The 13,710-nt window shown below is 44.6% G+C and overlaps 1 protein-coding gene and 1 long non-coding RNA gene across 6 annotated transcripts in view; one reads left to right on the forward strand and one right to left on the reverse strand.

Moving 5' to 3' along the window:
• Positions 1 to 1,417: 1,417 nt before the first annotated feature.
• LOC129653341 (uncharacterized) lies at positions 1,418 to 3,341 on the reverse strand. The gene is made up of 2 exons (XR_008715073.1): positions 3,202 to 3,341; positions 1,418 to 2,165 (listed from the first exon to the last, which is right to left on the reverse strand). It is a non-coding gene; the product is annotated as an uncharacterized LOC129653341 (long non-coding RNA).
• A 140-nt stretch (positions 3,342 to 3,481) lies between these two features.
• Positions 3,482 to 13,710, forward strand: part of RGL1 (ral guanine nucleotide dissociation stimulator like 1) — a 132,490-nt gene continuing 122,261 nt past the window's right edge. For 2 of the 5 annotated variants that reach the window (XM_055582910.1, XM_055582911.1), the window contains exons 1-2: positions 3,482 to 3,623; positions 4,592 to 4,702. In XM_055582910.1, the coding sequence (XP_055438885.1) occupies positions 3,597 to 3,623; positions 4,592 to 4,702 (138 nt within the window). In that variant the 5' untranslated portion in view covers positions 3,482 to 3,596. Of the gene's footprint in view, positions 3,624 to 3,654; positions 3,886 to 3,951; positions 4,308 to 4,591; positions 4,703 to 13,710 lie in introns of those variants that run through there. The other 3 variants (XM_055582912.1, XM_055582909.1, XM_055582913.1) reach the window with 3 other exon arrangements.

The raw sequence follows: 13,710 nt of genomic DNA on the forward strand, positions 1-13,710 counted from the left end.
TGGCAGTTTTATTCTTAATTTACTGAAGAACCTCCACATTGTCTTCTGTAATGGCTGTACCAATGGACTTTCTTACCAATAGTGTCTAAGGGTTTCTTTTTCTCCACATCCTGGTCAACATGTGTGGTTTTTCTTTTTTCTTTTTTCTTTTTTTTTAAGTAATGGCCATCCTAAGAGGTGTGAGGTGATATGATATCTTATTTGGTTTTGATTTGCATTTCCCTGATGATTAGTCATGATGAGCTTCTTTTCACAGAACTGTTGACCATTTGTACATCTTTGGAGAAATGTGTTTTTTAAAGTCCTTTGCCCATTTAAAAATTCAGTTATTCTTATTTTTGCCATTGAGTTATAGGAGTTCCTTATATATTATGGATATTAAGTCTTTATCAGATGTTGCTTGCTAACATTTCCTCTCATACCATAGGTGGAATTTTCACTCTGTTTCCTTTGCTGTGCAGAAGTGTTTTAGTTTGATGTAGTCTCACATGTCTATTTTTGGTTTTGTTGCCTCTGGTTTTGGTGTCATATCCATGAAATCATTGCAAACACCAACGTTATGAAGCTTTCCCCTTATGTAGTCTTCTATGAATTTTATAGTTTCAGGTCTTCTGCCTAAGTCTTTAATTAATTTTGAGTTGATTTTTGTGTATGATGTTAGATGTGTTTGGTTTCATTCTTTTGCATGTGCACATCCAGTTTTCCCAGCACTATTTGTTGAAACTTACCAGAACTAACAAATGAATCGAGTAAAGTCACAGGATATAAAATTAATATATGAAAATCAGTTGCATTTCTATACATTAATGATGAACAATCTGAAAATGAAATTAAGAAAACAGTCCCACTTAAAAAAGCATTGAAAAGAATAAAATGCCTAGGAATAAACTTAACCAAGGAGATGAAAGATGAACTGCTGATATCTTTTAAACAAAACTTGACCTATTCTTTTAGGACTATATAAAGTCATAGGTAGATTAATCTAGTAAATAAATTCAAACTTAGTTATAAATGGCTTACTGATTTATCCTCCCCAGATACTGATTAGGAGTATTTTAACCCAAAAGTATGTAATAAGGTAATACTGGCTGAGCTGCCTGCAGGTGGAATATTTTAAAATAAATATTTAAAAATTGTAAACTGCAACACATCGTTGTTCTGTCCAGCAGAAAACCAGTCAGCCTTTTTTTGAGGATTAACATTTGGACAAAATCACGTACATGATTGGGTATAAATACAAGTAGTTATTCTTGGAAAATCTCTCTGAAATTATTTAGTGAGAAGACATCATTTTAGATTTCCACACATTGCGTACGTACAACTTTTCAGTGAGTCTGGGAAAATGCAGTTTGGGAGGAAGTGCAATAATAATAAGGGAATGGAGCTTTTTTGATCATGCCCTAGATGAGTTGTATACATATTGCATTTAATCCTTTTTCAGACTCTATGAGGTAGATGTTCATTCCATTTTGTTATTGTTCTGGTTTAGTCAATAAGTTGTGTCCAACTTTTTTGTGACCCCCATGGACTGTAGCCCACCAGGCTCCTCTGTCCATGAGATTTCTCAGGTAAGCATATTGGAGTGGGTTGCCATTTCCTCCTCCAGGAGATCTTCCCGACCCAGGGATCGAACCCATGTCTCCTGAATCAGCAGGCGGATTCTTTACCAGAGCCATCAGGGAAGCCTTTGTCCCATTTTACAGATGAGGAAATGAAAGCCCAGGGAAGTAGAGCCCAAGTTCACTCTTAATGTGAAACCAGGATTTGAAGCTGCATCTGCTGGGAGCCTCTTTTCCCCTTACTCATCAGGTAGTCTGCCAGGGAGTTGGTGGAGAGGAGGCTGATGAGATCTGAAACTTGACTGGAGCCTTGTGAGTTATAAGCTGCCCTGTCCAAGAAGGCTTCCTGGGAGGGGCAAGTTTGAAGAAACTTCTTAATATCCCTGAACTAGAAAAATGTAAGGGGTCATCTCCAAATTCACAGCCAAAAATCAGGTTAAAGTAGTTGTGAAATTAATCTGATGGGTTGTTTAACTGTCCCCAGGTGTATCTTGTGTTCTTCAGGATCACTGAATAGGGGTAGGCCTGGAATGGCTTAAGAGGCAGGTGGTAGGTCTTCCACACCATTTTCCTCTGGACACTGGGGACACTCTATGCTGGTGGTCACTGAAAGGTCAAGTTTACATGCTTTCGTAAAAATAGAAATAATCAAAGCTTGATAAAAAGAGCATCCCTTCTGTCCAATAGTTTCTGGTTGTTTGTGGGGAACTTTGCTGAGTGACTTTGAGAAGTTCTGAAGTGTCCAAAGATCTTTTTATTTTTCCTGGATGCGCCCTCACTGTCATTTATTTTTGCTTTCCTGGGAACACCAGTACACTGGATTCTCTAGCTTTTCAGTTCATAATATATTTATTATTAACCAAAGCCCAGCCTTATGCCTTAGCATGGCAATTAGTAAGAGGCCTTTCTTTTAAAAAAAAATTTAAAGGCTATTAAATTCATTTAGGGGAGAACAGTATAAAAGACATGAGCTCTAAACTTTTTTTTTTTTTTTTTTTGCAATTGGCATGAAATTCTGTCATGTGCCAATGTTTGATTATATTATCATCTGGAATTTCGCTGTTGATTTACTTTCTGTTAGGACGAAATTGCCTCCGGCAGTGTCCTCTGAATGGCTCTCTCCCCGAGGTTATCATCCCACTGTGTCCCTACAGTACAGACAACGCAACCCATGGTGACAACTCACAGACTCACGGAACTTCCCGGGCCGCCAGTGGCCCAATTTCCACGCTGTCAGTCTCAGCAGAACCCTCTCCTGCTTTGCCCCTCTCCCTCCCTCAGTGGCCAGTTACAGTTGATGAGCCTTAAACTATGGGGGTAGAAAGACGTCCAGAGCCATTTCCTGTTGGTGGTGTGCTGATTCAGGACAAGCGCAGCCCTGGGGCGTGGGTTTTGGAATACCCTCTGACCAATTCTTTTTTTTTTTGTCCTGATGAAAAACTTCCTGGCTTCTAGTATTGCCATTCTCACTGGGGTCGCCCTGATTGAATCTAAATTCCATAGGTAACAAGCAGATAAAAGACGTTTGTCCGACCCCCTCCTCCCATCCCTTTTTGCACCTCTTCCCCCTTTATTTCTTTGAGCGAGGGAAGGAAAAACACGCTAAGATCCCCGATACCACACCCGGATCTTTTGAGGGCACCTGGTGGCCAATCAGGAAAACCTGATCCACTAGAAAGGGTGGCTGGCTGCCGATCGCATTCAGAGCTGGAGAAATCACGGCATGCTAACTTTATCCGCGGGATTTCAGAAAGGGAGAGTGTGCTCCCGAGCACAAACAGGAAAGCCTGACATCACGGAGCGGCGGGGTGGCGTGGGGAGGAGTCTGCGGCGCCCTCGTTCGCCGGCTCGCTCGCCGCGCTCCCTTTGTGGCCGAGTCGCGCGCACCGGCGGCGGCGGGCGCGTGTCTGTGCTCCGTGCGCGGCGGCCGCGCGGGGCCGGGGCTTGGAGGCGCCGCGGCGGAGACGCGCGGGGATCGCGTTCGCCTGGGAGCGGGGCGCATCATGCCGCGTCCACACACCGGAGAGAAAACTGAGAATGAAATTGCTTTGGCAAGCTAAAATGGTAACGAGAACTCTCTGCCTTCTCCCGACGCTGCTCTGGTGGGGAATCTTCTCCCGCTTTCTCTGGGCGGGTTTTGGACTCCCTCGGAGTGAGCGGAGCCCTCCGATCCCAGACTTTGGAGCTCAGAGCTTTCTCCCTCGGCTTTCTCCGCCTTCCTCTTTGCGTGTCTTCTGCCTTTAAACCATACTTATTTTTCTCAGCAGTTGCCTTTGGTGTATCTGGGCTGATGTATGTCAGCAAAGGAAAACTTTTCAGGCAAGAGGTCTGTGAGTCTGGGTGAACCGCGGAGCGCCTCTGAGTCCCAGCGGCTCTTTAAACACAAACTTCAAGTTTAGGGAAACCCAGGGGGTCGCTGCACACAGCCGATGTGTTGCTTTTTTCTGCACTTGCCAGGTTATTTGACGGAAATAAAAACTTTTTCCCTCCCGCTAACTTTCTGGGTTCCCAAACAATAAGAGGAGAAAGAAGACATGCGAAGCATTTCGTTCCAAAGGAGCGAGCACTCTTAGCATTTTAAACACTTATTTGTCAGAGTTTAAAATGCAGTTTGCTCCAAGAACGGAGCCACTTGTAAAGAGACAAACTTTTTCTGCCAGTGGATTCTTTTTCCTCTCATTTAAGGAGGAAAAGTGAACCAGGACTAAACTTCAGCTTCTTTAAGAAAGAAAAAAAGACTTTAAAAAGGTATTTAAGATACGTGAAGGAATCTAGGAAGAATAACTAAATGGAAAAGCCCTGGGCTCTTGATAGCATAGGAAAGAGCTGGGGGGCCAAGAAAATCTCAGCATTCCCTCTATCACAGGGTGTCTTATGTTGCTCTGATTGTAATATTTATTTTGAACAGCCCATCTTATGCCCTGAGTGCTGGAGTAAGCAGCAAAGCAGCTGGGATAGATTGTGGTTAGTGAAGAGGGAACAAACAAACAAACAAACAACTTTTTCTGTTTCTTTGTCCTGTCTCCTGGCAGAGCTCGATTCAGGACTGGGGTGAAGAGGTAGAGGAAGGAGCTGTTTACCATGTCACCCTCAAGAGAGTCCAGATTCAACAGGCTGCCAATAAAGGAGCGAGATGGCTCGGGGTGAGTAAAGCTGGGGAGACTGTGAGCCTTGGACTTGCAGGGCCTCTTGTTCTGTGAATATCATTATTTATTAGCAGAGGCAGGTTTTTTTTTTTCCCTCCGTTTCTTCTCTTTGGGCCTTAAAAAGGAAACTGCCAATGACCAAGTGTTTGCACTAGCCATACCGGTCTGTTTTTGTACTTATTCTTTTCCGAAGTGTCTCCCTTAGGTTTGTCAATAATTCAGAACCTCTTAGAAACATCTTGAGGTATTTGGAAAATAGAGTGAGGGTGGAGTGGCAGAAAGTAACGTAGAGTAACAGGACCAGAAGATAGCACCGAGTCAGACAAGAGCCGTTTTGCCCTGCTGGCATCCTTTTCTCTCCGTCTCCCCCGCTTTTGATCCTGACAGCCCTTCTCCCACTCCTGTTCCTTTACCAAGTGCCCAGAATGCTCAGGGGTGCTGGTCCTCCAAATCAGCCTCCGATGGGGGATGGCACATTTCCCATGGCTACATCCTTTACACGGGATTTAGTGTCCACCACTTCATGTGTCTAGTGCATGGAGGGATGGGGCTTTGGAGAAACACTGCTTCCATAAACAACATCCCCCCCGACCCCGCCTCACTGCTGAGATTTTAAAGTATAGGGTGAGATCATGTGAGTTATCATTATCTCCTAATGGATCCTTCAGCATATCCCAACTAAAGGGGCTATGGGAAGCCTGGGCAGACACCATCATGTGGAAGAACGAAGGAGTTCTTCATCTGGAGGTAGAAGGACTCCTCCGAGAACAGTGAGAGGTGACAAATAAGCCTTGAGAAGAAGATAGCGGTAAGCGAACAGAGGATGGAGTGTGGTTTCCCTGGGCCTTATTCTGGCCATACTCGGGCTTCACAGCTGATGGGCTTGAGAACAGTGAAGATTATGCACCGGCATCCAATCTCTACTGGCTTTGGGTTTCAGAAAATTCATTTTTTTTTTTTTTTTAAATTTGAGCAGCAGTCAAAGGTCAGGTGTGAAAGAGGACAGGAAACAAAACTGCCCAGGGCTTTAAGACCAGAGGCAGCATGTGACTTGTAATTCCTGGAGTTTAAGGCAGGATGGCCAGCAGCAATGATTTCCTCTTCCGTGGGTCTTCTGGGCTGCTGACACAGGCGTTCATTGCTTTGGGCTTCCCCAGCTGCTTTAAGTCAGGCTGCGTGTTTGGGGTTGAAGTACCATGCTCTAGGGCAGTCGGTTGCTGCATCTGCAGGTATGGCCTAGAAAGGTAGGAGCTTTTCCTTTGAAAGCCTGAGGTCTTCACTTATTAAGCAGGTACCTTACTCGGAATATGATTTTGAAATTAATTAGATGCATCACCAGCAGACCTGATAGGAAAAGCAGAACTAGAGTTCTGACAAGTCATCACTTTATTTTTGGTGGTTGCGTGTATTGCATTTTATTTAAATGCGGTATTGATGTGGTTTGGCCCGAGTATTTCAAAATGATTCACAAGCTTCTGAAGCAGCTGCCTTCAAAAGGGTCATTACATTTTCTGATGGCAGGTTGTTCCTCTCTTTATAATGAGACTGATGTTGCTTGGACAACAGCTTTAGTTTTTGGCCAAACACAATAGCCGTGAATGAGTAAGTCAAGGGAAAATGGACAGGTTAACTCTGTAGGTCCCAAACACAACGAGGTATGGTTCATTTAGATGTCCCCAGTTATTTGGTAATTCTCACTGACCATTGTGCTCACGGGACTCCTCTTCTCTCCGTCCCCTCCCAGACTCCTCACATTTATGCCCAGTTCAGAGTTGGTTCATCCCGGATTTAGCAGTAGAGCTAAAATACCAAGAGGGAAATATGTGAAAAGATTGCTTCTAGTTGATGGAGGGATTTGTCCCCTCCTCCCATTTCAACAAAGTATGATTTGCTGTGATCACCCCTCGTGCTCAGGAACCAGTTCTAGGAACCCTCCCACCCCAAGCCCCCTTGTTTTCTTGTCTTCGGTGACCTGTTGGGAAGCACTGTTTTTGTCCTTGGAAATTCCAGACTTAATTAAATGTGACTCAACCAATTGAGCCATAGCAATTACAAAGCTTTTCTCTTTAGGCCTGTGAGTGGCTTCTCTATACTTGTTTTTCCAGTCACCCTTTCAGAATTCTTCAGAGCAACCAGTTTTATTTACTGACTTATTATTGACCTATAGCTGATGTGCACTCTGGTGTTAGTGGTCCCGTATGCTACATGATGATTTGACATTTGCACACATTTATGAAATGATCACCATGATAGTCCTAGTAAGCATTTGTCCCCATACAAAGTCACTGCGATGTTATCGATCGTATTCCTCACGTCAAAGCTCCTGGGTTTATAGTGAACCAGAGACGGAGATGAGGTGAGCTCATGTCAAAATATGACAATGGTTCATGAGGAAAGGTGGAGTTGTGATTATCTCTTTCCACATGAGGAAACTAAAGTCCAGAGAAGTTAAATCGCTTGCCGGGGTCACACAGCTAGGAAGTGGTAGAGGCTGGATTTGAACCCAAATGTTTAGTTCCTTGCTAAACAAGGAGCTGCCTGGGACCTGAAGGCTGCTTCCATAGTAGTGGAAGAAGGCACTGACTCAGAAGAACAAGGATGCTTATAATATACTTTCCCCTTACATATTACTGGTTCAAGACGCAAGACATGCGGCTTTCTTTTCTTTATGCCTTGAGTGATAACTTGAGCTGCAAATCGAGGTACTTGTTGTGAAGATGTGTTTCTTGTTGATAAGCTCTCCATCTTGGCTGTGTAAAGTGTGGGGCACCAAAGATGTGCAAGCTTATGTAGCACCTGAGGGTGGGTACGACGCTCATTACAAGTCTGTAAGGCTAATTAGGAAAGCCTAAGTGACTGAGTGGGCTTCCCAGGAATCTGCCTGCCAATGCAGGAGACCCGGGTTCCATCCCTGGTCCGGGAAGATCCCCTGGAGAAGGAAATGGCAACCCACTCCAATACTCTTGGCTGGGAAATCCCATGTAGAGCCTGGCGGGCTATAATCCACGGGGTCCCTAAAGAGGCTACAGCCCACGGGATCCCAAAAGAGTTGGAGACGACTTAGCATCCGTACGACAACAACAAAGTGACTGAGTATAATTTTTGTAGTTTCTAGTACTCTGATCACAAAACAGAATTAAGATCCAATTTGGGAAGAATAACAAAAAAATGACACATCCTTAGATGTGAAGTGTCATACAATCCAAAACATTGAAGACATTCTTTGTTTTGTTTGTGAAATTTTGTGTTCAGTTGATCTTCTGAAGTAACACCCTCTGTCTTCAGTTGTAAGTATACAGCCAGCTATGGCCCAGGCTGGATTTAGTGTACATGCAGCTGCAACTTTGCTCACTGACAGTGAAGTTAGGCTGGGAAACTTTGAAAAACCAAATATTATTGAAATATTGACTCAATTTTCTCTTTACAATAACATCTTAGCCTGGGATAATTTTACCCAGCTATAACCCTCAAAGAAAAATGGTTCTGATTATGTCAGAGAATCATAAAAATCTCAGGGCTGGAAGAGACATTAAAAATAATGTATCCAACTGTTCGATTAAACTTGTAGAAGAATTTCCAGTAATTTTTGGAAGAGCAAATGGTGAAAAGTTATTATTCTACTTTGGTCCCAGCGTTGTGGTCATACATTGAAAATGAAATGTAGAAACAATTTAGGAAAATATCAGTATTCTCTGGAAGCAGGAAATGTCCCATTTTAGGAGGACTATTCAAATGGACAGGGGAAAGGGGAAGGGCTTCAGTGTCCAGAGCCCATTTTGCTGTCTTCAGACTATGACAGGCTCAGGGTCCAGAGACATCTGTCAAACCCAAGGTTATCTCATAGTGGGGATATTTGTTTCACAGGCAGGATTGGAAGAGTGCGGTCACCTCTGCAAGGTCTGTGGGGAGTGGAATGGTTAGCGGATAGTCACATGGCTTTTCTCGGTTCTGGGCTTCTGTGGCCCATGTGTGGGGCCCCAGTGCCTCCCTGCCCTTCGTCCCATGTTTATCACACTGTCTCCCACAGAGGCCCTTGTTGGGTTGAATTGAAATATTTGATAGCCGGGAGGCTGGTAAAGATAATGAAGTAGGACAGGAGAAACAGAATGCCTTTAGAAATAAAAGGAACTAGAACTCTGTTCTGGTTCCTCGTGGGTCGTGTGAATGTAGCGGGAAGGTAAGCACGAGTCAGTCTGGGTGGAGACGCTGACCTCAGCTTGAGTAGACTGTTGGGATTGAGTCTACCTGGTGTTTCCGTGGCCCTGCTGTCCACAGTGCCTTTAAATGGCGTACAGTTCTTTGAATTTTCAGCTCCCTTCACTTCTGGGAAGCTTCTCTGATCTCCCTGGCCTGGAGGAGGTATCCCTTCTGCATGTTCCAGAAGCATTCTTTATCTCTCTGTCATTTATTTACCTCCCTCTGCTGTATTTCCCATTAGACTCTAAGCCCCGTGAAGTGGGAACTGTGACCATCTAGTTGGCAGAAACTCAGTATTTGTTGAATGAATGGATCAAGCTTCATGCCTTTTGGGGAGGCAGATATTATCTTAATAAATATGAAGGTATGGTTGCTCCTGACTTAAAACCAAATTAGCATGAAGATGTTAGCTTATAAAGAAGAGGGGTGCATGGGAGTGAGAAAAAACTAATTAGCTATGATTACAGCTGTCTTACATCCTTTCTATAACAAAGCAGGGCCCAAACAAAGGTAGTGATTATTCATTTTAACCAAAAAAAAAAAAAAAAAAAAAATCATGGAAGTGAATTAACTTGCCTTTAAAAGCCCAGAGGTCCAGTTGTATTGAATGTTGAAGAAAGAAAGGCGATGCACAAGTTAGAAAGTGTTGGCAAACATTACCATCACGCGTGGTCGTGTGGTTGGAGGGCTCAGGAGCAGGGTTTTGGAATTTTTAGGGGATAAGCCTAGAGAGGCCCTCAGTTTATAGTTCGTCATCCTTGTTTTCATCTAGGAAAACAGGCCCTTGGGTTGCCTTATTCTGGTATATCAGAATGTTTAATTTAAGCTTTAGAAAGTAAATTCCAAAATTTAGCAACCATCTGTAAAAGAACCAACTGGTATTTTTCATGTTGACCATGGGAACATGTTTCTAAAATAATCCAATATTATGGCACGTGGCCTCCACCCATCAAGAAGATACGGTAAATTTCAGTTGCCTGAGCTATTGTTGTTACCTTGAGCGCTTTCACTGCTTTCAGAATCTTCTGGGGTCTGTGTAAGGAATATTTAGCACGTAAGCCAAGAATATCCATTTCAGTTCAGCAGTTCTGGGGACACTCAGTCAAGTTCAAGATACATGTCTGTCCCCAGCAAATACATAACAGCGTAATCATGAGGCTCATTAACTCCTTGTGCTTACAGTATACGTGTGGGCTCAGTTGTGTCCGACTCTTTGTGACCCCTTGGACCATAGCTCGCCACGCTCCTCTGTGCATAGGATTATCCTGGTAAGAATACTGGAGTGGGTTGCCATTTCCTCCTCCAGAGGATCTTCCTGACCCAGGGATGAACCTGCGTCTCCTCCGTCTGCTGCATTGGCAGGCAGATTCTTGACCACTGCGCCCCTGGGAAGCCCATAGTATATGTGCCGTTAAATTAATATTATAAACATATTTCATTCTTATTTCTGTCAAATTTTAAAGAAAAGTTTCCTGGGGTTTTAAATTTAGCACGGAAAGATGAGGAGTAAAGTCAGTACCCCGCCTTTCCCCTTTAGCTCTTAGCTTGGATTCTCCACTGCCCCATCCCACTTATTTTGGTTTCCTTTGTCCACAGCATACATATCCTTGTATGTATCCCCTTTCTACATAATCAGAATCCTGTAGTGACAGACCTCTACACATTTTGCACTAAAATATGTAGTAATAGGCTAAAATAAGTAAAATGTTTAAATTTCTACCCAAATAGGAAAGAAAAAAAAAAAAGATGTCTGTGAACGGAGCAAGGCAAATACTGGTGAAATGGGGGAAGATAGGGAGTCGCTTTGTTTCATGAGAGACGCTCAGCAGGCTCATGTGTGGGTTGCTGATGAGTGTGGCTGTCCCCACAGAGTTGATCTGGAATCTGGAGTCTGGGCAGTTTCTGGGTTGTTTGCTAGTGAAACACCCACTGTGAACTCCCTCGCTGCTGTTGCCGCTGTGCGATTCTGTCATCTGCATTGGAGTCTGCTAAGCTCCCATTTCATAGGATCCATTGATTCACCAACAGCCTACCTTATGCCAGACACCCTGTTAAACCTTGGGAATCCAAAGTGATACAAGACACACCCCTTATCCTTCAGGAGATTTCAGGTAGTAGGGGAGACAGAAACGTAAGCTAATTACCATGTATTGTGGTCAGCGTGACCAGTGCTGTGTGAGACATCTGCGTTGGGTGTTAGGGGAGCCGAGAAGGGTGGTGTGTATATCAGGTGGGTGTGGGCACTCCTGGAAGGCTGCATGGAAGAAGGGTCCTTTTGTGGTGAGTTGATGGACGATTAGGAGTTAGGTGAGGATGTGGGGGGCACTGGAGGTAGGCATTCCAGCTTGAGAGCACAGTGTGGGAGAAAGCGTGGGGGCCAGAGATGAGAACCCCTTGTGAGGCTCACCCTGGGGAAGAAGGAGGGGCGCCTGGGTGGAAGTGATGGGAAAGGACCCCGGAGAGCAGGGCTGGAGCCAGGTCTGTGCTGAGCTGTGGACTTTGCTTGGTCCTGAGCACTGCGTTGTCATCACTGAAGGGCTTTCGGCAGAGTGGCTGGGTCAGATTTACATTTTAGAGAGATGACTGACAGCTGAGGGGTGGATGCCAGGGGAAGGAGCAGGACTAGGGAAGGAGGCTGAAGTGGTCATGAACTGGGGAAAAAGATAAGGACCTCAGTGAAACTGGGGCAGTGGAGCAAAGAGGGTGGAAAGTGTAGGGAGGACTGATGTTGAAGCTGAAACTCCAATACTTTGGCCACCTGGTGCGAAGAGCTGACTCATTTGAAAAGACCCTGATGCTGGGAAAGATTGAAGGCAGGAGGAGAAGGGGACGACAGAGGATGAGATGGTTAGATGCCATCACCAACTCAATGGACGTGAGTTTTTGAGTAAACTCCAGAAGTTGGTGATAGACAGGGAGGCCTGCCATGCTGCAGTCCATGGGGTCGCAAAGAGTTGGACACAACTGAGCGACTGAACTGAAGTGTAGGGAGAGTGGTGGGAGTAGAGGCTGACGAGGGGAGGCCTGGCAGGCGTGGATCTTAGCCACCTGGGGTTCAGAGAGCAGGTCAGAAGCCTTCTGGCTTTCTAGGGTCAGCGGCACCCTCTTCTCATTGGATGAAATGTCCTGGGGACTTCAAGGCAGGCTTGCTCCATGTAAACACTAGCAAATGTCCTGTCGGCACGCCCTGAAGACCAGACCCAGGCGTGCCTGCTGTGTCCTGTCCAAAGACGCAGTCTCAGATCTGGCTTATGAATGAGGGGCAGCAGGCACTGCTTGTTTCTCAGATTCCAGAGTTCTTTGAAGAGCTTGTGGTTTCTGTGTGTTTTTTTTTTTCCTTCTAAAGTCTTCTGTTTCCTTACAAACTAAACAGATTGAATCTGTAGGCCACAGAGAGAGAATAAATATGGAACCCACAGGACTATGATTACAGAGTTGTATTTTAGACAACGGCAGTTAAAGTTATAATTGTGTTGTTAGAGACACAAGAAATTTTATGGTTAGGTGTTCTGGTCTCTTTCTTTCTCCCTGCTCGATGTCTTTAAACTCTTTCTATTTATTCTGGCTGTTGGCATGACCACTCTCAGAGGCTCAGTCTGATTGCTGACTCTACTCATACAAAAGAAGAAATTTGGTAAGATCTAATGCTTCCTTTTGGGGCTTCCCTGGTGGCTCAGACTGTAAAGGATCTGCCTGCAATGCAGGCGACCTGGGTTTGATCCCTGAGTAAGAAAGATCCCCTGGCGAAGGGAATGGCAACCCACTCCAGTATTCTTGCCTAGGAAATCCCATGGACAGAGGAGCCTGGTGGGCTACAGTCCATGGGGTCACAAAAGAGTTGGACATGACTGAGTGACTAAACAGCGCTTCCTTAGTTTTCCACCTACCACAGTCCCAATCTTTCTCTCTTATACACACACACAGACACGCACACACCGTAAATTGAAATGTCTTTTGGTATTGTATTTTTTTAGGATTTGGTGCATCTTTCTAATGTCATTTCATGACCTCTTCTATATAACTTCCTGGAGCTTCCCTGGTGGCTCAGAGGTTAAAGTGTCTGCCTGCAATGCAGGAGACCTGGGTTTGATCCCCGGGTCGGGAAGATCCCCTGGAGAAGGAAATGGCAACCCACTCCAGTATTCTTGCCTGGAGAATCCCATGGACGGAGGAGCCTGGTGGGCTACAGTCCACGGGGTTCTAAAGAGTCGGACACAACTGAGCAACTTCACTTTCACTTTCTGTATAACTGATCAAAGCCTAACTTTGTTGTCTTTTGCTTGGTTTCTCTTATGTCATTATTGTGATCGATTAAGTTTCTTCTGTTTAGGAACTGTCTTCAGTTTAAAAAGGATATAAATGAAAGGAGGAAGGAATAAAGGTAGGAAAAGATTACATTAGGTGGAAGACACCTCCTTGGATAAAATCCCGTTAGTCTTGTGCAGAGAGAGAGAGGCATGTCTTCTGCTGATCCTTTGGTCTTAACACTGTAGGAACACCTGAGCCTTTTCACCACTGCAGCTGTGTACTGTGTTTCAATGAATGGGGTTTTTGCATGGCTTGGTTCCTCAAAGCCATCTTTATATCATGCCGTGTACGACTGACTTCTGAGGATAATGATGGTGGTGGTTGGGAGTGAGATGGTGTGTTGTTGGTAGCTCTGTATATCCTTCCACCCTCACAGAATCATTACCCTACATTTTCTAGAGTTTAATTGCTTGTACCATCTGTGGTCCACTCATTTGAATTCATTTCCACACGGTTAATCTCTTCCCATGTACACTCCTCCAGACAGTCTTTATTTGTTT

Source organism: Bubalus kerabau, chromosome 5, assembly GCF_029407905.1.
Source record: "Bubalus kerabau isolate K-KA32 ecotype Philippines breed swamp buffalo chromosome 5, PCC_UOA_SB_1v2, whole genome shotgun sequence".
Lineage (NCBI taxonomy): Eukaryota > Metazoa > Chordata > Mammalia > Artiodactyla > Bovidae > Bubalus > Bubalus kerabau.